This window comes from Dermacentor andersoni, chromosome 4 (assembly GCF_023375885.2).
Source record: "Dermacentor andersoni chromosome 4, qqDerAnde1_hic_scaffold, whole genome shotgun sequence".
In the NCBI taxonomy this organism is placed as follows: Eukaryota; Metazoa; Arthropoda; class Arachnida; order Ixodida; family Ixodidae; genus Dermacentor; species Dermacentor andersoni.
The window spans coordinates 80,370,002-80,395,453 of record NC_092817.1 but is presented as its reverse complement, the minus strand read 5'-3'; the positions used below and the strand labels follow the sequence as shown (position 1 = coordinate 80,395,453).

The window sequence follows — 25,452 nt, the reverse complement described above, 5'->3', positions numbered from 1 at the left end:
CTAATAACTAATAAAGAATAATACCAAATAAAGTAACGCACGAATAAAGCATGATATATCGAAGCAATTTTGCGTTATTTGTCCTTTGAAACTTAGCAGGATGTTTGCTCTGCCAAGTCCACAAATGAAAAATATGCTAAGTTTCTTAACAGTCAGCATGCTCGCGTAAAGTGGGGTGATAGTACGATAAATTTACCTAAAAAACCAAGCTTGAAACACAAATGATCAACAACCGTAGCCCTGTTAAAGTTCACAAAACACAAAAACAACATGTATAAAAATAAATTTACATCCACACAATACCAGGCTTAAATGTAAGTGCAAGAAGTACAAAAAGAAACTAGCAATTGTAACAGAGATTGACTCAACCCCCACAAGCCGAAAATTATATAGGTGCCACCTGAACACTTGCTTCTGCCTTGAACAATAATACGACGCAAAACCATATTCCAGTAATTGGAACTAACGCTGTTGTCGCCAACTGCACAAAGAAGAAATAGCAGAAGCATTCGACAGCTTCTTCGCCTCTCTCGCTATTACCACGACTTGGAAATGCGCAAACAGTGCAGGAGAGGTTATCCCTGCGCTTCTTAGCACTCCAACTCGTTTTTTGCTTACGTCCTGTTGATCCTAGTGAAACCATTTAAACTAATACTGTCCCTAAACAGTACAGTATCTAAGATTTACTAAAGAGATGATCGGATTAAGTAAAATATTTTTCTCATATATTATCACCCACATGTTTTCGTCAGAAAACTTCCCTGTAAATCATCAAGTGGCAAAACTTTCTTTGCTATATTCAAGAAAGGAGGTAAAATGAACCTGGAAAAGAACCATCCGATATCGATGTTATTTTCATTAGCCAAACTAGTAAAGCTAGCTCACTCGATTAAAAAAAAATCACGCATATCATATTGTTTCGTTTTATTACCTTAAAGCTAAATCTCAACAAGGGGTATAACGTAAGGAGTGGGTTGCATAAACAAATTCTAGCAGACGTAAAACATATAGTCGCGTTGTAACAATATTGTATATTTCAACATCAGGATTCAGTTGTTAAAAAAGCTAGCATGAACTGTTAGCGAAAAAACAAAAAACAAGAACAGATTACTTCAGAAGAAAGTTGACTAAACTAGCACTGCTGAATATTGTTGAAACGACAAAGCGAAACATAGAACAAACATTACCCAAGATGATGTGTTTACTAACTTAACAAAACGGCTTTAACTCGTTACACTACTTCCCTTGACTTGCTTTTCCTCCTTGAAGTTGTTCAAAATACCACGCTCCACTTCATTCTTTTTCGACGCAAGAAAGCGTCTGCAAGATACGCCTATGACTTGTTTAATATACTTCAACTAGTCCTTTATATCATTTACGCCATAACCTCAATACTTTTCCAATTTATCCGCCGCATTGAAGAATGACCTTCGATACAAATATCACACCAAATCATCGCTTACTCTATACCATCCATATAATCTTCATCATTTGCAGTCTCAAATATAAGGAGTTACGATTAGCTTTCATATTCGCATACATGTTACCACGCCACTCTGGACTAGCCTAACTCAAGAAATCCAGCCTTTAAAGTCATATAACTAATCTAAAGATCTGTCTGGTCCGCAAAAATAAATCGGCAAGCTTGATTTCATGTTTTGCATTTTTATTAGCCCACTTTAAGTTTACGACAAAATGCGTTACGTACGCGTCATCTTGTATTTTCCGTCAACGGTATACTTCAAATTTGAGCTAATAAGAAATCAATTCTTACTCTTACAGCAGGCACCCCTTCTACAATATCATGGTTATGGAGTCTCCTGCTTTATATACCTGTTGTGCTCTATTTAGCTGAGTAAAATAAATTAATCATGTGATTGTTTCACAGATTTATTTATTTATTTATTTATTTATGTATTTATTTATTTATTGGTTGGTTGAATAAGAGTTCCGTGTAGATTCTTAGCGACTGTCGCACAACAATGATGCCCATTGCCGCAAATATTGTGCTGCTCCACTCCCCCCCTTCTCGCGCAAAGCCCACCCTTTCTCTTCGCTTTCCTCTACATGGGCGTTCGAGTTAAAGGCGGCGTACGTATTTCAGCAAATGTCAAAGAGTAGGCCGATTTGCATTTCTTTTACTTATTTTATATTGAACTACCCGGGGTTCTTGCCCGATCTGCCAGAGTAGGTGGTACGTGCCACCAACGTCTAGGCTCTCCATCCGTATCTACTTCAAAGCTTCGTGACGTGTGCTCTCCAACATGCGTCAACCAGAGAGCTGGATGGGAATGCACTCTTAATGACGTGCACGTATAAGGATCAACTGCTCGCCTATCAAGTCAACGACTACGTACGTCGAAGGCATTATTTTATAATTTTGTCCCCTCGAATAAACCTGGCGGCATTGGTGGATCGCCTCTATTTAAGGTTCGTGCCCACTATCGGGGGGAGTCGGCCAAGAATCGGGCGAGCTAGAAAGGTAAATCAGTCTAGTTTCCCAAAAACTGCATTCGAGACTTCTATTTTTGGTACTACTATCCCTTTTCCTTTGTTTTATTGCATCCCGTGTCGCTTCTTGCTTGCTTTCTCGCAATATATTTTTTACTGCTGTTTGTCGGTTCTTTAGCTTTTTTGTTTAGTTATTTTTGTTTTAGTCATTGTTTAGTCAGCTCGTCGTCGACCTGAAGGCAGCACAGCCTGCAAGGTGCAAGCGTCGAAGACTTTCGCCTCCTTTTCTCTTGCTCACGTCGCTCACGTTCAAGGGTGCACGCGTGGCGACAAAGAGGAAGCTTCGACGTGGCGCTCCCCTTGCCGCCCCGGTGTGCCCAAGCTGTGCTCGAAGAGCCTCTGGTAAGTCCGCCCTGTTGAATGGGTCAGCTACCGCCGACCAGTACCTTCGTCTTAGCCCACAGGCACTTTGTCGTTGTGGTGGTCTGCTTAATAAGGTCAAGTCACGTCTCCGCGTGCTTAGCTCACAACGGTTCGTGGCGGTCCGTTTCTATCTTCGGCCCCTAAGAGTATGTTCCTATGGGTGGGCAGCGCAACCCGGACGAGAGACGAGACTGCGCTCGTTCCTCTCGTCTCTTGTCCGGGTTGAGCTGCTCACCCATAGGAACATGTTCCATCACCAACTCGCCCAGCTTGCCGTGTTAATCCCTAAGAGTAGACGTTAAGAGTGTTCTAGCTGCGTCCGTCTTACGGCACACTACGGTCAAAATTAGCCAGCTTTAGCGTATCAAGGGGCTCCTTAGATATCTTTTGAAAGCATCGAGGTGAGATGATCACATGGAGATATATTGTCTTTACGCGTGGGCGCATGATCTAGGCATTGTAGAAACGCGCTTTACGCTTTATTTTATGAAGTTACGTTCGAAGGTCACGCGGGCAGTGCTACCGCCACACAGGCGAGCACGCTGTTTCCTTGAACGTGCCAGACGCTCCGAACAACGTTGGTCCACACTCACGAAAATTCTCACGCTAGAGTTTTTGGTAAGATAAAATTGCAGCCAATCCTGACACTGTGGACATAATATCAGCTTGCCAATTGCGAAGAACACTTAGATCGAAAACTTTTGAGAATTCGGCCGCACAGTCTCTAGCACTCGCGTGACACATTCTTTATCAACACGCGCTGCCCTACGATATGAATGTAATTCCTCCCATGAACGCTCGAAGGCTCGCACAGTTCTGCAATGCATTGACGGCATGCCCGTCGCGTCAGTGAAGCTTCGCGCTGGAGAATACGTCTCGAAACAGTGAAAGTTATTATGAAAGAGGTGATTTAAATTACGGCCGCGGCACGAATAAGCCAAAGGGAACGTCTCTTCGCGTTTCGCTCGGGGTCGTTCAGCTGTGCCTTGTTGCACGTGCGGCCATTCACGGGAGGTCCTGGAATACGTTTTCATAAGCTGTCCTAAGTTCTTCAACAACGAAGACGTGGTTTGAGGACAACAATGCGTGTATCAGCCGTCCGTCGATCGCTCTAACCGATAAAGATAGAGCCGTTCTCGACAAATGGCAAACGTGTTGATAGTGTCAGCACGTGGAGTAGGTATTTAAAATGTAAGGACAATTTTGCTGTTTGCGTTAAGAGTTTGCTTGCTCAGTTTCTTTCTGTTGTTATTGGGGATACATATTGTGCTATGTCATAAATAAAACTTTCGTTGTGAGTTCAGCGCTGGGCTGTGTCTACGGTCCCCGTCCGAGTAATAAGTTGCGGTATCTTCTTCTTCTCCGCCAAGTCCAAGAAAAGCGCAGAGAGCATGCGCCTGAAGTATATTGAGGGTTTTCTTTCCATATGAGTAACCCCTGCAAACAGACTAACAACAGGCTACAGAACAACTAGCTGGCGCCTGAAAAAAAAAAGACACTCTAACTACTACTAGTGCTACAGTCATGGTGAACGTTAGGCAACGCGATCGGACGAAAGACAAGAAGAGAACGCTAAGCACCCGGATGCTGCAAAAGTTTTTAAAGTCGGCAGCACCAGCCATGGCCTAAGAGATTGACTTATCGCCCTATAACCGCACAAAGATGATGTGTTGGAACACTAGGCGACTCGTTCCTTTTCCGAAAATCAAACATTTTCTTTTAACTATGTAAAAAAAATTTCATGTTATTTAATTTTTTCAGCAATGTGTCAGCAATTTATAGTGTGAGTGCAATACATAACCTCCTAATTTTCGGTTTTTGTGCGCCTTCTAGTTGGGCGGTGATTCTCGAAGAACTGAGATCTCAACGCCTGCTCCCTGAGAACGTGCCTTCAGCCTCGTCCGTTCTTCGTGTCACGACCTAAACCACTTTCAAGATGGCCGTACCCTTCCCAAGGTTCAAGGTGCGCTTCGCAATTGTTCAAATGCTTAAAAGGCGACTACAGACATATATCAACTCAATTTATACAGCTAAAGTGTTCTTTCAAAACAGTGATTTCGTCTTATTTGGCGAGAAAATAGTTTATTAATAAGAAGGAATAATGGGAGCTCCAAACATTGCTTTCTTAAATTCCGCAACGAAACCAAAGTGCTACCAAATCACATCGGTGTGACCTCACTGATTGCAATGTTTTTTTTTTATTATATAGAGAATTTTCGCGCAGGCGAAGTTCTTGAAACTTCCTAGGTTGAGTTTTCGGTTCTGTTAGAAAGCTACGTAACCCACCCTTAGCGGTAAACAATTCAACGGTAAACAACAAACAACCACGGACGCTGTCAGAATCTATGACATCATGGCGATCTGGTGCAGCGGGTGGGGAGGGTAGGATTAGAGGGGGATGGTCTGCCAATTAGAGCAAGTTCTGACACTCAGATTCCAATACGAAAACCTCGCTTCGACAAGCTTGCACAAATCGGTTAACATTAAACTGCGTGTCATCCCATCACATAAGTTGAAAGCTTTAGCATTCACGGTAACAGAAAAAAAAGTCACTTGTTTAAAATGAGCAGAATCTTCAAAGTCACCAATGCAGCTTTCTCAGAAAGGTTGGCAGTTGAAGAAGAATTCTTAGTCTGGAGGCTGAGGTACTGCTGTCGGGTTATTTTTCCTTTGACAAAACATTCTTCACCTTACGGATTAATTTCGCAGGACTTATTTGCTTTATTCATGGCCCTCCAAGATCGCACTGGCACCTTTTTCCTCAATGCATGCTGGCTTGATCTCAGAAGCCACGTTTTACCAGCATTGAAGGACACTGGTTGTAATCATTGTATGCACCCGTGTAAACATATGTAACTGTTATACGCACGTCTATGGGTGAATAAATTTTCTTCCTATAGCTCCAAGTGGGCAAAAAGGACGCTCCACTAACTTAATTCCCACATTAGTACGAACAGCAGTTAAGAACCGTGGCATGCGTGTGTTAACCAAAGATCCCTGTTGCTCTGTTCATCGCTCAACTCAGCTGAACATTTCTGTTGTTGTTCTTACCAATTCAAGGCACTGGACCTGGCTAAAATGACGGATACTTTAAGTAGTCTCGGCCACACGTCGTCGGTTTGTGCAGTCGCACAGCAGCTGTCGACTTTGTCAACATGGTTCGTCTTCATGTCGTAAACAGGCATGCCGGTCTTGCTCTCTTGGTAAAAATGCACATATATGGTGTTTCAAAAGCGCAGCCGACCAGTTTACAAGCACAGCCTCATTTATTTCATTGTTTAGTTGCAAACACTTGAATGGCTTGCCTTGCGCGCTGATGGAGATAAAAGTGCAGGAGGAAAATTCAAAACGCTTGTTTAGAGTATACTTTAACACTTGGCACTTTACGACAAGTTCTTATAAAATACTTAACAGGACCACACGCTGTGGTTCTTGATGGCGCGCGGTGACGCGATGTCCCTTTCTCCAGGTCATGCTGCATACTCACTTGGACGGCCACATACGCCATACGACGATTATGGAGTACGCAAAGTAAGGACTGCTTCTCTCGGACACTTTCGTATACAGTCACTCAGAAGCTGTCGAAGTGCCGTGGAGACAAAGCGCTGGCTAACTCGACCAATTGTCACTGCATTGACGATTTCTCCATCAATTTTTTATCTTTTAGCCTATAATTTCGAAACGATCTTTATGTGGTAACACAAAGCGTTTCTCTCACTTTCGATCCCTAGAAAGGTATCTTTTATCAGAAGACACGTAATGGTTAACTTCGTTGAGACAACGGAACTTAGTCATCCACTAATGCACAAAGTAGAAAAAGGTAAGTTAGTCTATTCGTAAATAATGATGTGTATAGCTCCCTTGCAGGAGGTTATCGCAGTTCCAAACAGAAGTGAGGCATGTGAGGATGGGCGAGCTAGTAGTTTGTGTGAACGAAGCAAACGAGAAAAATACACAAAAAGGAAACGTCGCAGCTTTCCGTTCAGCGTAGTTTACAGATATTAGTGTGGGCAACGATTACTAACGACACAGGAGTTGTAATGACGCAGAAATGCAAAACAGGTAATGAACACGTTTCATTTTGGCGTCGCGCTGACTCCATTGCGACAGAGAAATTCGAATGGGAAAGCGTAACATTCACCATTTGCAAAAATGATGGAGCGCATGCGCAATAAAGGCTGCTTTACAACCATAAGCTCTCGTTCACAGGCTATCAGGAAAAACTTAGTCCACTTGTAAACAATCGTGTATATAAACTAACTTGCATGGGGCTCTGGGGCGCTATATCGTAATGCTATTCCAAAGTGCTATTTCATTTTCCGAAATCAGACCTCCCCGATTGGTCAAACATTTCTCTCCCCCCCCCCCCCCCCCCTCCCTTATTTCGGCTGTCTGTCACGCGACATCACAAAAGCCGCGAAAACTCCCCATCTGATATTACGTGCACACACTCACTATGCAAGATTAGACCCAACAAAAAAAATTATTTCCTATTTTACACCTTTTATTTGCCGTAACCCTCAGCTATGGGCGAAAAGTTTTCAGGCTGCGCCCACTTTGCCTGGTACTGGATACCCGGAAGTGTCGGAAAGAATGCACTCATTTGAATATAACAATAATTTCTGCTTGGCAGTACAGCGTTGTCGAGCCTTTCGGCACGTTTACGACATCGCTCTGCCAACTTTTGTTCGCTGGGGATCCGTGTTAGTGACATTTGTAACCTTTCGTTGCACGCCATCGTGATTTGTGACCAGCCATGGCAAGCTATGCATTGGGAAGCGGACTAGTCGCAGACGCCGGCACCACCTTTCTCTTCTGGTTACATAATTTCACTACGCTGGCTCGGTCCCTCCAAAACCCTCTCCATTTCAGCGTGCTCCTCACCTCTTGTCAGCCAATTAGATAAGAAGAACCGCTGAATGTAGGCAACGACATTCGCTTTGAAAGCAAACAAAAATGACCTCCTATAAACGAGGAGAGCGTTTGATTGGGCTCTTCAGACAACGCTGCGATTTACCGCCCAATGCTCGCGTTGGTGGTTACGTAAGGTTGACGCTAGCACACTGGAATGTAAACAGACGGGAATAGTTTTACGTTATAGGGCCGTAGGTCCACAGTGAAAAATTCTACACAGGAGCGAAGCAAGTGAGGATCAGCAAGTTAGTTGATTAATGATAACTAATTAAGGGTAAATGAGACATCCACCCAATCGTAGTAGTTTCTACAAAGGAAACCCACACGGGTTCCTCGAGAGAAAAGCCTCGCAGTTGAAGAAAAATTCGTCCTGGTCCGGGACTGGAACCGTAGACCACCGCCTTTCGGGGGCAGCCGCTCTACCATCTGAGCTAACCAGGCGGCTAGCAGACGCAGAGCTATTACGGCAAACTCTTGCCTTTGCTTCAAATTGTTGACAAATTCGACTTCACCCTGCCATCTGCTAGCCGCCTGGTTAGCTCTGATGGTAGAGCGGCTGCCCCGGAAAGGCCGTAGTCCCACGTTCGAGTCCCGGACCAGAACGAATTTTTCTTCAACTGCAAGGATTTTCTTTCGAGGAACCCGTATGTGTTTCCTTTGTAGCATTTGCTACGATTCGGTGGATGTTTCATTTTCCCTTATTTAACTACTTCTCCCCACCTTGCGGGTTTCCGCAGAACTATTACCTCAATGATAATTAATTCAACGACCCCCCATATTGGGTGGGAGTTCAGCAGTGATAAAGCATATTGAATGGGAGAAATATATATCTACCATCTCGGTGGAAGAAAAGCTGGAGGGTAACTATTATTACATGTAATTCTAGCCCACATTTTTTTTCTTGCGGGAAAACAGCCTTGCAGGGCAGCCGACTTGCATAACTTTGCAGATATTTCATTGGAATAGGTACTTCGTAGAAACGGTGCCGATAAAGTGCTCTTTCTTGCAGGAGAACAGTGGAATGGACACATACTCAGCCTGCAGACTGCATTAGCTACAAATTGTCAAAATCTTTACACCCAATTTCATTACAGGAAGAAAAAGATTGATCTCGGCTATGCCAACCTTCAAGACTGCTTGAAGAAAACAAGGCCGGCTAAACCGAGCACACTCCAGAACTACCTGAAGGAGATGCCCAATTACCTGAGAGTCATTGTGTAAGCACTGTCGCTAACGTTCTGCATTCGTGGGCTTGGTTCGTGCTAGCCAATAACTGTGCTGTCAGCACAGGCATTGACGCTCATGGCCGGACATGTTTGGCAGCGCGTCGTTGCACGAATGAGCTAGCGGGCATTTCCAAGTTACGCGAGAAGACGTCGCAGCAGAGCATTCGTGGTGGTTGCATAGTAGATAATGTCAGACGCGCGCGAGCGTGCAAAATCAACAGCTAGACCTGTCCCTTTGCGAATACGGGACCCGACAGTAGTGTTTCGAATTTCCTGCGATCTTTCGGCGATATTTTTTGGAAACGGAAATGTAACAGCGCGAAAACACAGGACACGGTAGAGAGAGACGTTAAGCGTACAGCACTGCGTGTGGGTCCCCTCAGTGTATGACTATGTCCTGTTTTTTCGTGCTGTATTATTGCCGTTCCGCACACCGTCCCCCGAAAAAAACAAAAAAGAAACATGAAAAAACTGAAATAGAAATAGAAAGAAACTGCCGAACCAGCTCAAGCAGCAACCCTCCTAGAGTTTCGCAACAGTTCAATGGCGATTCGGAGGTGATGTTTCGGATGGCTAAGAGATTCTCGTTATAGCTCGACCTATTGCACAGAAGAGTGTCATGAGCTAAGCGGCGTCCTTTTACACTTTACGCCATTTTCGAAGATTGTCTTCAGCCAGTAATATTCAAAGAAGATAAAAAAAAAAGAATATCTGGCGACAGGGCACACAACGGCGTTCCCGGGCTCGAAGTTAGCAGAATTTAGCATTCGCGTAGAATAACTTTGACGTTTATTCTGACTCACTCAAGAAAAAAAACATGATAAACGAGCAGATGCATATGACGCCAAACATAGGCACGCATACATTATTAAAAGAAGAGCAGGCTTTTACGTCAAACTTGAGTCGCTGTGAGCGCTTGAATATTGATTAGGCGTTTTCTCGTAGAATGCAAGACACTAGAAGTGTCGTCAGAAGAATACAGCCAACTGGGCGTTCGAGGAAGGCTTAATACGAAGAGCGTACAGCTGGCCGCTCTGCGCATCTACATACCTTCAGCAAGGTTTGGGTACGGGCTAGTTTGTATTCCATGGTATCAATCGGCAGCGCTTGTCTTCGCCGTCCTTTTTGTCCCTCGTCTATGTATGCGCTGTAAGTGACGATTGATACCATGGAATACCAACTAGCCCGTACCCAAACCTTGCTTCAGTATATTTCTATTTCGTCGGGCATCGCTAACACTGTTTCAGCTTTTGTCTTCGTCGTCCTTTTTGTCCCTCGTCTATGTATGCGCTGTAAGTGACGATGCATACCTTCATCTCCCTTTACCTTGACATACAAGGAACGAAGAAAGGACACTATGGCAGAGCACAGAACTAGCGAGATGGTCAATAATTCTTGTAATTCTCAAGAACCTTCATACACGGCCGACACAACACGGGAGTAAGCTTGCCGGGCGGCGACAAATCAAATGAAGTTGGGTAAGATTTTACTGCGAAGGAAATGCCCACAAGGAGACATTTATGGCCGGTCTAACCGCATAGTGGTTGCCAGGCGGTCAACAGCTGACATAGCAAAACCATGTAAAACCCACAACACTAGGCAGAAACTTAGCACAGCAAGCCTGAGCATTCCTTCTACTTTAGAGGGGGAGACAAGACTTTAGAAATACAGTATACAAGCGATGTAAAATTTTAGCCATGGAAGGGACCTTTTACGCAATATTGTTTATTTCACCATTCTCTTTTATTTTTACGTGTGTTGGGCGTGCAGAATTTTCTTGCTAAGACTGTTAGAAATTTCTAGTATCTAATGCTTTCTTTCTCTCTTTCATTTCTCAAAGTAAACGTAAACGGGCTACCTTTCTCGTCTAAGCCTTTGTCATAGGTCAAGTGCAACCCATATATTTCTGAGGAAGTGGTACTTGCACTATCGACCTGACCGTGTGTTCTAGCCCGTTCATTTTTAACCAATAATTTCAGTTTCATTTGGATAAGGATGCTTAATGAAATTTAGTTAATATTGCGCTTCACGTTTAGTGCGTACATTGAGCGACATAGGTGTGACGTTTCCCAACACACCAAAGAGCCCGCGAAGAAACGTACTTTCTCTAGCCATCATTGATCCACCGTGGAGGCCACGGATCCATTGTAAAGCTTCATATTTCATCCAATAGATGGCGACGTTGATCCTGCAGGTCTGCGACCGCGACATAAGAACGTATTTGAATTGAAACGTTGGGATTTTGTGATGGGATCTCTGGCAGCCGACCACCGCTCAGCTACCACCGGCTTTATTCGCGCAACTAATGCAAGAGTAGCCGCGTACACAAGAGTACAACCACTCGGCCCTCACCATATTCATGAGGGATTCAGTAAAAGGTGGTTTCTTAGATGCATCGTCGTATCAAGACAGTCTTTTGCCAGGGAAAGGTCTTCGTAATTCTTAAAAAATGTGCATTAAGCAAACTATTTTTGTTTCCTGGCAGTCAATTTTCGTGTCTTCTGGCATAAGTAAATGCGTAATCACTGTGTCTCTCTTGTAACAACCGATTTTCTCATTAAGCCGGCGATTGTCAATAATTACTTACTAAATAATTCACCTATGGCGCATGTTGCAAATGTAGGGTTGAATCTGTGTTCGCGATACGTCCATTCTTTTGATATGCTGGGAACATCGTCAATTTCGATGCACCAATTCCCAAACTTGCGGGGAAATAACTTTGCGTCCCACAAACCACTTCATCGAATAGCCTTCGTTTCTTTTCAGTACTTAGACACGTGCGTTAGCGCGTAGTTAACCAAAATACCACCCCTTTAAGAAACTCGCGCAAATGGTAAAGCCAAATTCTCATTCATTTAGCAATGGAAAATACTGATGACTAGCTAAGTATTTGCCTATGCCAAAGCCTATTATTGATTGATTTGATTTCACATCTTTTCACATTATTTCATTGTGTGCGAAGAAATGATACACTAGACTAGTTCCCACAGCGGTCTAACTCAGTTTGCAGAGATGCGGTACCCTTTCTAGATATGAGGCAGTGAAAGGATGTGCGAGCCGAACGTGCTACCAGAGGAATCGGAGTAACCACGTTATCGAGTTTCTATTGGACCTCGATCGCGCTGCTAGGTTGAAGGCATGGGAGCAACCCGAGCACTTCGAGCTGAAGCACGGCGCTCTAAACGAATCAGGTGATTGCGTTCAGAGTGCTCGACTACACACAACCGAATGTAAACTGCACTGTGGCATCACTTCAGAGTGTTCGAAAGCGACTAGTCTAATGTGCCAGAAGTATACACGAGCTTTTTTTTATGCCGACCGCAAGTTTGTGTGTTAGCGGATACTGCAAGTCTGTACGTTGACCCTGCATTCAGGTCTGTGACGTCATTTTGCAGGATTTTAAACGCACTTGACTGTTATATTTTATCGTCCGTGACGAAACGATTGTGTCGCATGAACTAAAGGATTTCTTTCCCGAAAAGTGGCAATAAAGAATGTAAGTGAACCACCAGTACATAATATCCCGCGCATGTGGCTTGAAATGGAAGGTAAATGTATTGGTTATTGCTTGTTCTTTAATTTAAAATAAATTAAAACCAATGCCCCGTGTGGCAGATAGCACATTTACAGCAGGTATATTGAGGAGCGCAAAAGAGGTGACGCTACCGGCTCTGACGCCATACGATGCCATCCATGTGTCTGGCTTGAAATGAGAGGTAAATCTCTCGGTCATCAGTTCTTGTTTACGCCTGAAAAAAAAAATATATTGCAGCCGATTTTCCACATAGCTGTGTCTCGTGAAGTTATACGAACGTAACCGCCATGGCCGGGCTGGCCACATTCGTTCGTCTTGTCGCCTCTCCAGTAATGAATATATCACTTTTGCAAAAATCTCCTCTAGTAGGAGTCATCACGCGCTTAACATTACACCCTTTTTTGCACGCATTAATACTTTTAAGTATAGCTTTTTCCCTAAAACAAATGAAGCTTGGAATTCGCTACCAGGAACCAACAGTTCTCTCCCATTAAACGAATTCTTGTCTGTGCTCCCTCAACATTGCGCTTAACTTTCTTTCTTTGTTGCCTATTGTATTTCTTTTTTTTGTATTGTATTGTATTATGCACTCCTGATATAGCCCCACCGGGGGCTGCAGTATGTGAAAATAAATAAATAAATAAGACGCGCGACTTTGTGCTCACCCTCAGCCTAGCCGCGCCGCACTTTCTGCCTGCGACTGCGCAGTGGCGACCGCGATGCCCTGACGCGGATTGCATACGAGGCCGCCGTGGACCAGGCCAACTGCGGCGTCATCTACAGCGAGATGCGCCTGTTCGCGCAAATGATGAGCAGCACCATGTCGAGCCTGCCCAAGGGCTCGGGCCCCATGACCCTCAACACGACGCGGGAGGTGGTCGACGCCACACTTGCGGGATTCAAAAAGGCCGAGGACGAGTGCGGCATCAAGGCACGCCTCGTGCTCGCCTGCTTTAGGGACAAGCCCGGTGAGAACGGCGGCCACAATCTACTCGTAGTGGAAGCGCCAGTTATGCGGTCTTCTACCTTTTTATGGCGCAGGCGCTGTTCGGTAAATGACTGAGACTGATGGTTCTATTTCTGTTTCTGAAAATTAGTCATCCACACATTTATTCCTTTCCATGTACTCACCAGAAAGTGAAGTGCACCTATCCCATCGTTTCTATCAAGCCTAAATAACGTGAGTGAAGTCATCTTTTGCCACCTTAAAGATCGTCCCCAATGTCCTAATGTCTTGACAACGCCTTTTTCCACGTCTTGTTCTGTGTGAAAGCAATGTCCTCGCTTACCGTGCTCCGAAGCATCGCAACGATCCCCTTAGTCGCCCTAAAGTCCAGATGCGGTGCTCTCCGACTACTTTTTGTGCTTATGTAAAACGGACGTTGATTTGATACAGAACAAGGCGTAGTAAAGACATAGGAGGCAGTTGCAAAGCAGGTGTGAAAAGATGGCTGGACCAATGTTATCTAGGCTTGCTAGAAAAAAAAAATTAAATTATGGGGTTTTACGTGCCAAAACCACTTTCTGATTATGAGGCACGCCGTAGTGGAGGACTCCGGAAATTTCGACCACCTGGGGTTCTTCAACGTGCACCTAAATCTAAGTACACGGGTGTTTTCGCATTTCGTTAGTAGAAGAGGCGGGACGCGTACATTTTACTTACTTGGGAGCATAAAGAAAGGACTAAAAGTGCCGATGAATAATTTTCAAAAATGAAAATTTCAGAGCATCGGTTTCAGTCTTTATTGAACAACCCTCGCAGATAATCATCATTATCATTGACATATTCACCTGCTCCCACGGGCTCTGTCTGAGTCACCGAATAAAATCGTTGCTTCGCTACTGTCGTGCGAGAAGTAGTAAAATCGATACCTGTACCCTCCGCCATTTGTAAGACAGAGGTCGAACCAACACTTTCATTCGGTGACTCCTAGACAGAGCCCGTAGGAGTAGGTGCAAATGTCCGTGATAATGATGATTGTATACAATGAAAAGGATGAAGAACATAACGATAAGGAACGCTTACAACATTTACGAATTTGACCTGGTACCCACAGGGGTGCACTCATGAACGCAGTACTTTCATTAGGCTTTTTCTTTGATTGTAATTCGATGCCGGTGCTTTGCGGTAGACAGATAGGTTCATGTCGCGCCTTGCTACGGACGTCCTAAAAAAAAAAAAAACGCGCACGTTAGAATCTATGTGAAAGTGAAGCTGTATTAAAGCGTCTAATTAAGTGTTATACATCTGAGTGCGAAGCGTGCAACTCTCGTTTCTTAACTGTTAATGTTTATGCACCACACAGTTCACATAATATGCCAAAATTGAAATACCAGTGGAGGCGGGTGCATGCTTTGAAACGTCCACGCTCGTACGAGGACAAATACGATGCATGGTGTTTGTACAGGAAGAATTTATTTATTTATTTATTTATTTAGTTACACATGCTGTAGCACATACACGGCTGTTGCAGGTGTGAGAGTGGTTTAGCAGAAAGCAACATCGAAAGAAAGTGCATCAACGAATAAATCAAGCGAAAGCGAAACAACTGCAAGAAGACTATGCAGATACCATGCACTCTAGGAATCGATGTTATGCGAATCATATCGCAGATCGTTTGGGGTTCTGCATAGCGTTGCTAGATGAACCAGCGTGTTTGTGTAGGGCGAGTAATTGTGTGAGGGACACGAGATTCTGTGCGTGTGAGTGTGTGTGTGTGTGACAATGCTAGCAAAACTACAAGCTATCAATAAACAGAGATAACGATGGTACAGAAGCGACGGCGATGGCACGACTACTGTCTTTTTTTTTAACTTCCGTGAAGAAACATTGCAACCCGTTCCGTGGTTCACAACACTGATTCGTCTATTATTCGCACTTGAGATTCAATCGTACATGTAAAGCTATTGATTATAATGTATCCTTCTAAATTTCCGATCAATCCTAGTTTTTTAAACAAAGCAAGGCACTCTCTGTCAACATGCGTAATCATTACGAATTCTTGCATTTATAACGCGATATGTTGTTGAATACTATCAACTTGCAAAGCCACAAGCCTGTTCTAAGCGACAAGGGCGAAGTTCAGGTAAATCCATGCACTGCCCGTAACTCCCACGCTGGCTGAACAACCATGCTTGCAGCTCCAGAAGACACTAGTGTCAAAGTTCGCGCTAGTGATTTTTTTTTGTAGCAAAATATATTGTAAACATGGCGGCTTTGTCACGTCTGGCGTCTGCAGTATGGCAAAGCATGAAGTTCGAGGTCTGTACCTATTAACCAGTTGGAGGAGCATTCTAGAGGCACAGACGAAGGCAACTTGTCATTTTTTTTATTGGAAGCCAGGCAAGTATCAGTGCCAAGGCTGCTATATTAAACAATTGGGATCATTCAATGCGCTCTTGACGCGAAATTTGAAAGAACGGAGCAGCGGTAACCGCGAAATGTCTTTCCTACGATTTTGAGAGAGAGAGAGAGAGAGAGAGAGAGAGAGAGAGAGAGAGAGAGAGAGAGAGAGAGAGAGAGAGAGAGAGAGAGAGAGAGAGAGAGAGAGAGAGAGAGAGAGAGAGAGAGAGAGAGAGAGAGAGAGCACAACGTTCGTCTATATATTTGAAAAGTCATTTATACTGGTATCGTGCACTGAAATGCAGTGCACAGGTTTGCTTTTCGCCTGCTCGGGAGATCTGTGGCTGTTTTCGTACGACCAGTGCGGGGTTGTTTCCACGCAGAGTGGGCTGACGAGGTTGTGACCCTGTGCCAGGAATACAAAGGCAAAGGCGTTGTCGGCATGGACGTGTGTGGAGTGTTCGCCCCGAAGCAGACCGAGAAGGAGGGCGAGGAGATCCTCCATCCGCAGGTCATCAGTGCCTTCAAGGTGACCGTGGCTTACGTATAGCAACGAGTCGAGCGGCCTGCGTAGAGCAAGGACCGCACAGGACGTGGCACGTTTTCAGCGTTGTGTAAGCGGCACGCTTACCTCACGTGGCGCTACGCGCGCCCTGTATTAGGATGTGAATTGCGTTTGATAGAGCCTGGCGCCTTTAGGAAGCGGGAGCAGGACCTGCGTCGCGAACCCGTGATGTAGATGCCCCCGACGCCTCGTACAGGATTCGTTCGTGGTTTAACGTCGATTTAGCGAACGAGAGCGTTGTGGGCTAGCAGGTACGCGTCGGAGTAGAAGCAGCGCGAAATAGCGGGATCAAAGCAATAAAACGAATGACAAGCGTTCTTGTTCTGCCCCGTTCTTTGACGCTGTTTTGGCTCCAGCATCGATTCAGAATCGCCTTGGTACGTAGAGTACGTACGTTGAGTGGTACACAGCGCAGTCGTGGTAGCCAAATTGGTTCGCGTTGTGTCACCCGGATGTATAAATACTTGCTAGGCGTGTTAACAACTACCAATGCTTGTAAACTTCCTAAAGAGCGTTTATCAATGTTGCCTTCACCACAAGAAGAGACTTTGTGAGGTGAAGCCTGCTTGGGTTGTATCTTTAGCGACGTGCATATATTGGAATTAGTTGCGTGGCTGTACTTATCCGTGTTTTGCTGGTACGTGCCCAACCGATAACCTAATGGTAACAATGACAAGTGCCATATTAAGAGAACAAGAAATAATAATAAATGCGTTACAGCCAGCATTTACCCTCAGCCTCTTGGTTCTCTGAGACCGCGGCGCTCTACCGACTGCGTCTTTACGTGCGGTAGGCTAAGACGATCACTTAGCTACTGAAGCAACATGTGAGGCGCGCGTGTTTTGGGACACTGGCGATGGTATTAGCGTCTAGGGGTGCGTAGTCATACAAGTGAGGCAGTAGTGGGGAGGTTTTTCCGCAGCAGCCATGCCTGGTTATAACGGGTCAATTGAGTGCGTCTTCATTTGCAGACAAATGCAACCACAGTGACAACACGTGACGCCACCCTGCTAACCCGTTAAAACTAAGGCGCCAAGGATGACAAAACAATGTTTGAACAGATAGCTACAGCTACTGAACCGTCGGCCAGCCTGTCTGAGGCACTTTACCCCTGTTTACCCCTGCTTTTATCCCACAATTGGGTCGTCGTAACTCGTGGGTATTTGTGGAGAATATTGCACCTTTATAATCAGTATAAGATGTTGATAGCCTTCTGGGATTCAATTAGGTTCTCTATTTCGACTACTTTTCCTTCTCCTAAAGGTTGAGTAGGATGATACAGAATGTTGTATCTGTAAAATAGGCTAAAGACCGCTTCTGTTGTTTTCTGAAAGAACAGGGGAATCGCAAATAGTTCACAGTCAAAACCATTTCTCAAGCTCCGCAGAAGGGTTCTTCATCCTCAAGAAAAAAAAAAAACCCTTCTTGCATGTTAAGCATGCGTGGTCACTTCTAAGTCCCAGTACAGTACCACTTCGTAGAACCTTTCATGTTTGCAATTTTTACATTTTCGGAGTGTGCGTTTGTGCTTGCTCAGCTGATCCGATACCGTCTGTCACTAAGCCATCACTGCACTCCTTGGTGGGGCAATCGGGCGTGCCAAACTGGTTTATCTTGTGCGTATATATACAGCGCATCTGATCTTTCAATCTCTAATTCCAGTGGGGCTGGTAATCCAGAACAAAGTAAAAAAAAGAAAGAAAGAAAGAAAGAAAGAAAGAAAGAAAGAAAGAAAAATCATAACGGCATTATTGCGTTGTATCCAATAACTGAATTTTGTGGAACAATCGGGTTTTCTTTTATTTTCCTTTGCTTTTTTTTAGTGTTCATCCCCGGAATCTGGGGCTTTAACAATGTGGACGCGGCAGCAGTATGCCGCAAGAAGAGAGCATCCGTGAAAACACAAATGACCGTCACTTGCAACGCTACATTGTTTCCAAGAGCGCAGCGAGAACTTGTACAAATATTTTTTTTACTTGAAGCACGTGGTGTCGGTTTCAGTTGAGAACGAACCGTTCGGAAAGTACATGATGCGCGTGTCGAAACACAAGAGAAAGGGCACGAATGCTCTCTACCAAGCAACAAAACAATGGATGTTTGTCGACATAATTTTTTTTTTTGTCGAGGTGGCATTGTGTAGAGTCATGCTTATCGGTAGCTGGATAGTACGTGTTTCCTAAGTATGTACAATGTTTAAAATAAATAGTGTTTAAAATATATTAAAAGATTCAAATTCATATTCGTTTTCAGAATACGATTCACTTGCATTTTACAAATTACGAGAGAATGCAACTAGGTTGTTGCAGCATTGTTCGCTAAAGCAAACCTCCCGAAACAATAGCTATATACGCAGGAAAGTAGCGAGGTTAAGGTTCTTTTATCAGCTATACCCATATATATGCATATTAAGCGTGCATCCGAGGCTGTACGTGCGACATTCTGGCTGAATTTCACCACGTTACCACCAAATGGAAACTGTGAAAGCTTACATTTTTTTTTTAAAAATCAGCCTTTTAAACACTAATCCCTTGTTAAAACTGCAAAAGACTGGAACAAACAAACTATAGATTCAATCATATTTGACGGCACCGACTTCCTCACCACCTCTTAATAGAAGTTGGCAATATTTCTTGCGTAATTTGTTTTTATAATTTTTTGTTTGCATACTGTTTAGTTATAAGCCTGAGAATGGCTCGTTGAGTTTATTTATATCGTGGTAATACCCACGCCCTGTAACACGCCGACAAGAAATGGCGCTATTGGAAGTCAATAAATTCGTCCGGTGCAGCTCAGTCTCTTTGGGATACTCGATGACTGAAGAGCGGGCTCAATGAGCAAATGATATTGTCAAGCTTGCATCATTCTGCGAGCACACACACTGCTGCCTTATGGGAGTCATGATAGGCGACAAGAGCTATACGGCAAGTAGTGGTAGGCTACGGTATAGTTAGGGTATCTGTGGAAGACTGGGCGCTTTCGTAGGGTTCGCCACGATGACAGCGCTATTGAACCGCGGACGTTTGTGACAAACATTCGTTTTACTAAAGGGCGCAACCCTGTAGCAGTCGTCATCAAAGACATCGTCGGTGTCACACGAAGACCAACCACAACGAAATTTCACTGCAAGATTGCTTATAAATGAGTGGTACACATACTTTAGAAGCAATCTTAGCAAAGCTGAAGGCCCAGTAATGATCGTTTTATTATTAGCAGCCTCTAAATAGCCCCTAAGCAGGCACCGCGTGCACCTGCTGGTAAATCGGTACGAGGCAAATCGAGCACGTCAGCTTCGAGGTTTCTCGGCGTCTCGCGGGCAGCCGCGAGCGCCGCCTCATCTGCGTGGTCATGCCGACGTGCAGCGCTCTTTCTCAACGTTCTGAGCAACGTGCGTCTACGAGCGAGGTGGTGACAGATCCCAAGTCCTGCTGAATTTTTTTTTTTTCAATATTGATATAACAAACGTTCATTTTTTTCGATCTTTCCTAGACGCATTCCCTCATCTTTCAAGCTTGAAATTTTGCACGGAAACTGCTCGGACGCTTCATTGTAGTTGGCCTTTAAAGACATGGTAGCTCACGAATCGGTTGGTAGTGTTGCTTGCAGACTTCGTTTACGCTCACGAGTCCGACACCTAGACGGTGTCGGCACATTCGCGTAAGAGATGTCTACCTTGTTTTCATCTGCCGAAGTTTCTCAAAACTGCAAATCGCTCAGATACGCCAAACCTTAATGGAACATCCAGGAACTGTGAGGAGAGAGAGAGAGTCGGGCCGCCGGCGCCGGGTCTGAGCTCGACCGTTTTACTCGTTCCCTCTCTGACAGAAAGCGGCAACGCTGGGCGTGCACCGCACGGCTCACGCGGGCGAAGCTGGGCCTCCGAGCAACATCTCGCGCGCCATTCAAGAGCTGGGCACCGAGCGCATAGGTCACGGCTACGCGGCCATGCGCGACGGTGGCGAGGCCTTCAAGCTGGCTATATCCAAGAACATCCACTTCGAGGTCTGCCCCAACAGCAGCTACCTGACCGGAGCCGTCAAAACGACCGAGGAACACCCTATGATGGCGTAGGTGTTGCTGCATTAGATAGATAGATAGATAGATAGATAGATAGATAGATAGATAGATAGATAGATAGATAGATAGATAGATAGATAGATAGATAGATAGATAGATAGATAGATAGATAGATAGATAGATAGATAGATAGATAGATAGATAGATAGATAGATAGATAGATAGATAGATAGATAGATAGATAGATAGATAGTCCCTTTGGTGAAATGTTCATTTTATACACTCATTTTATACGCTCATGACGTGGCATTACCTCTTCCCCATTGGCTACGCCGTCTGCTGCCCCATGACGCATGCACTAGGCACACCTTTAGTCAGCCAGAACCGTAGAGCACTACAGTCCCTTCGGTGAAATGTTTATTTTATACACTCATTTTATACGCTCATGACGTGGCATTACCTCCTCCGCATTGGCTACGCCGTCAGGTGCCCCATGACGCATGCACTAGGCACACCTTTAGTCAGCCAGAACCGTAGAGCGCTACAGTCCCTTTGGTGAAATGTTTATTTTATACAATCATTTTATACGCTCATGACGTGGCGTTACCTCCTCCGCATTGGCTACGCCGTCAGGTGCCCCATGACGCATGCACTAGGCACACCTTTAGTCAGCCAGAAGCGTAGAGCGCTACAGTCCCTTTGGTGAAATGTTTATTTTATACACTCATATTATACGCTCATGACGTGGCGTTACCTCCTCCGCATTGGCTACGCCGTCAGGTGCCCCATGACGCATGCACTAGGCACACCTTTAGTCAGCCAGAACCGTAGAGCGCTACAGTCCCTTTGGTGAAATGTTTATTTTATAGACTCATTTTATACGCTCATGACGTGGGATTACCTCCTCCGCATTGCCTACGCCGTCAGGTGCCCCATGACGCATGCACTAGGCACACCTTTAGTCAGCCAGAACCGTAGAGCACTACAGTCCCTTTGGTGAAATGTTTATTTTATACACTCATTTTATACGCTCATGACGTGGCGTTACCTCCTCCGCATTGGCTACGCCGTCAGGTGCCCCATGACGCATGCACTAGGCACACCTTTAGTCAGCCAGAACCGTAGAGCGCTACAGTCCCTTTGGTGAAATGTTTATTTTATACAATCATTTTATACGCTCATGACGTGGCGTTACCTCCTCCGCATTGGCTACGCCGTCAGCTGCCCCATGACGCATGCACTAGGCACACCTTTAGTCAGCCTGAACCGTAGAGCACTACAGTCCCTTTGGTGAAATGTTTATTTTATACACTCATTTTATACCCTCATGACGTGGCGTTACCTCCTCCGCATTGGCTACGCCCTCATGTGCCCCATGACGCATGCACTAGGCACACCTTTAGTCAGCCAGAACCGTAGAGCGCTACAGTCCCTTTGGTGAAATGTTTATTTTATACACTCATTTTATACGCTCATGACGTGGCGTTACCTCCTCCGCATTGGCTACGCCGTCAGCTGCCCCATGACGCATGCACTAGGCACACCTTTAGTCAGCCTGAACCGTAGAGCACTACAGTCCCTTTGGTGAAATGTTTATTTTATACACTCATTTTATACGCTCATGACGTGGCGTTACCTCCTCCGCATTGGCTACGCCGTCAGCTGCCCCATGACGCATGCACTAGGCACACCTTTAGTCAGCCTGAACCGTAGAGCACTACAGTCCCTTTGGTGAAATGTTTATTTTATACACTCATTTTATACCCTCATGACGTGGCGTTACCTCCTCCGCATTGGCTACGCCCTCATGTGCCCCATGACGCATGCACTAGGCACACCTTTAGTCAGCCAGAACCGTAGAGCGCTACAGTCCCTTTGGTGAAATGTTTATTTTATACACTCATTTTATACGCTCATGACGTGGCGTTACCTCCTCCGCATTGGCTACGCCGTCAGGTGCCCCATGACGCATGCACTAGGCACACCTTTAGTCAGCCAGAACCGTAGAGCGCTACAGTCCCTTTGGTGAAATGTTTATTTTATACAATCATTTTATACGCTCATGACGTGGCGTTACCTCCTCCGCATTGGCTACGCCGTCAGCTGCCCCATGACGCATGCACTAGGCACACCTTTAGTCAGCCTGAACCGTAGAGCACTACAGTCCCTTTGGTGAAATGTTTATTTTATACACTCATTTTATACCCTCATGACGTGGCGTTACCTCCTCCGCATTGGCTACGCCCTCATGTGCCCCATGACGCATGCACTAGGCACACCTTTAGTCAGCCAGAACCGTAGAGCGCTACAGTCCCTTTGGTGAAATGTTTATTTTATACACTCATTTTATACGCTCATGACGTGGCGTTACCTCCTCCGCATTGGCTACGCCGTCAGCTGCCCCATGACGCATGCACTAGGCACACCTTTAGTCAGCCTGAACCGTAGAGCACTACAGTCCCTTTGGTGAAATGTTTATTTTATACACTCATTTTATACGCTCATGACGTGGCGTTACCTCCTCCGCATTGGCTACGCCGTCAGCTGCCCCATGACGCATGCACTAGGCACACCTTTAGTCAGCCTGAACCGTAGAGCACTACAGTCCCTTTGGTGAAATGTTTATTTTATACACTCATTTTATACCCTCATGACGTGGCGTTACCTCCTCCGCATTGGCTACGCCCTCATGTGCCCCATGACGCATGCACTAGGCACACCTTTAGTCAGCCAGAACCGTAGAGCGCTACAGTCCCTTTGGTGAAATGTTTATTTTATACACTCATTTTATACGCTCATGACGTGGCGTTACCTCCTCCGCATTGGCTACGCCGTCAGCTGCCCCATGACGCATGCACTAGGCACACCTTTAGTCAGCCAAAACCATAAACCTCCGGGGAGTCGGGAAAGCATGCTCATCCCGTACCTCGGAGGCCCGGGTTGTATTCCCACCCAGACCAAAATGTACCAATTTTTTTTTTCAGAGCCATTGGTTTACTTTGTTTACAGGAACCTCCCTGATAAATTTGACGTCAATCCGAGTATTTTTGGACGTGTTTTTACTCTTTGCGCCGGCCGCCATTTTTGGTTCCACCTTTCGGTCACGCCGATAGAATTTTCTGTGTAATGGGGCATGTAATTCTTTCGCATTAATAGATGTTAACGCCGAAAGACGACAGCAACAGAGGTATAAAATTATAAACTAGAATACAATCCTGTGGGAAGTGCTCGATGTCAAAAGTGGCACCGCCTGCTCTGAGGGCTTGCCAACTACCTACGTAAACCTTCTGCTACAGATAAATAATAATAATAATAATAATAATAATAATAATAATAATAATAATAATAATAATAATAATAATAATAATAATAATAATAATAATAATAATAATAATAATAATAAACCGAAAAAGAAATGTGTGTGTGCTCGTGTGTGTAGGCGGAAGTGAACTAGGTTTATGGCGCATTCCATTGGCAGAACGGGAACAGAGGCAAAGAGCAGAGAAGTACCTCAGCCGAAGTGTGACTGCTTGCTCCTTCATTGAAACGTTCCATGCGCACCGAGAGCAGGCGCGAGGGCGAAGGTGCATCACATGACCCCAAATTCGCAGTGATTATTATGCGAACTTCGCTTATCAGCTGCCATTGCATGCTGGCGAACACTGAACAAAAACGAGGAAAGCACAAACAAAATAAAAATATGACGCCTTCGCGTCGCGTGACTTCCTTCTCACTCCGTTTTATTTCGCGCGGGAGCAGCCCGAACTGCTCTCGAATACTCTAGGCGTCGCCAAAATGCTCCTCATTTGATCACAGTGCTCCTACTTCTGCTCGCCCATTGGAACGCAGCTACTCTCGAGAGAGCATATTGCGGACACTTTTTGAGTGCTCCTGTTTTCTGTTTTCTCAATAGAATGCGCCATGAGATTAGATGCCTGAAGGAACCTTCTGGAGCGTCGGTAATTTTTTTCTCAATTTTCTGGCGATATTTTCTCGGCAGTTGCAAGAAGCAAAACGCCAGCTTCTCGATGAGCACCGACGACCCGACCATCACGCACACGGATATCGACGACGAGTACTGGCTGGCGCTCAGGCTCGGACTCACGCCCCAGGACATCATTCAGACGGTGGGTGTTGCGAGTGTTGCGTGATGCATCTGACAGTGCGGCTCCATTCTGACGTCGCTTGATTTCAGCAGTGTTAACTTGGCGAGTGCCAACCAAGGTGTCGTGATTGCGTGACTGCGAATGTGCAAATTTTTTTGCGGCTGATGCTCTTACTTTCATAATTTCAGTTGTAAGTGTGCGCCCGTCCCATCTCTGTCTCTCAGTGCCCTGTGCTCTCGCGCTCTGTTTTATTATTCTCAAAAGATCCATGCCAACTAGCTCGTTGTACTACAGTTCTTCGATACCATTAGCGAAGATGGTCATCCGAAGACAAAAATTCCTCGTTCGTCAGCGAAAGGCTAGATACATTCGCCCCCAGATGTAACTTGCATTAACCCTTTCCTTTCTTGGCCAGCCGTGAAGGATGCCCACCAGCACGAAAGTTTTAAGGAAGTATTTTTGCATTAACTTACGTTCCGGGCCCCGACACCAGTCTCGCGAGAATTGTCGAATTGAAACGGCAGCACTTTTCACTGCTTTCAGAACCACAACGCCATTAAGAACTGCTTCCTGCCCCCGGACGAAAAAGAGTCTCTGCGCAAGTGGTTTGACCAGCTCAACGGGCTCGCGTAGGATGTCGTCGTCGCACGCAGGCATACTTTCGCGGTGGAGAACGCAGCCCCACACTTCACCGAGACTCCCCCAGCTGCCTCCCAAGCGCCAACGAGGCCGCATGTTTTCCGGCAACCGATCGTCGTCGATGGCCGAAGCAAAATTAAAGCATTGCCTCCTCACCCCGGTCTCGATTCACTGCGTACTGCTTTCGAGTCGTCCTTATGCTTTATAAGATTAGGTTCGAGTAAATGCACCCAGTG

General features: G+C 45.2%; 1 protein-coding gene across 1 annotated transcript; it reads left to right on the top strand.

Annotated features, from left to right (window-relative positions):
- Window positions 1-2,079: 2,079 nt before the first annotated feature.
- Window positions 2,080-25,373, top strand: LOC126536363 (adenosine deaminase-like). Its single transcript, XM_050183296.3, has 9 exons — window positions 2,080-2,853; window positions 4,708-4,837; window positions 6,344-6,405; window positions 8,883-9,005; window positions 13,258-13,517; window positions 16,276-16,421; window positions 20,280-20,521; window positions 24,472-24,598; window positions 25,121-25,373. Exons 2-9 carry the CDS (start codon window positions 4,811-4,813, stop codon window positions 25,208-25,210), a joined length of 1,077 nt encoding a protein of 358 aa, XP_050039253.2. The 5' UTR covers window positions 2,080-2,853; window positions 4,708-4,810; the 3' UTR covers window positions 25,211-25,373.
- The last annotated feature ends 79 nt before the right edge of the window (window positions 25,374-25,452 follow it).

Coding starts and splice junctions, on each gene's coding strand:
- LOC126536363 (XM_050183296.3), top strand. CDS start 4,811: ATGGCCGTACCCTTCCCAAGGTTCAAG. Junction 6,406..8,882: donor ACGATTATGGAGTACGCAAA/GTAAGGACTGCT, acceptor ATTTCATTACAG/GAAGAAAAAGATTGATCTCG. Junction 24,599..25,120: donor CCCAGGACATCATTCAGACG/GTGGGTGTTGCG, acceptor CACTGCTTTCAG/AACCACAACGCCATTAAGAA.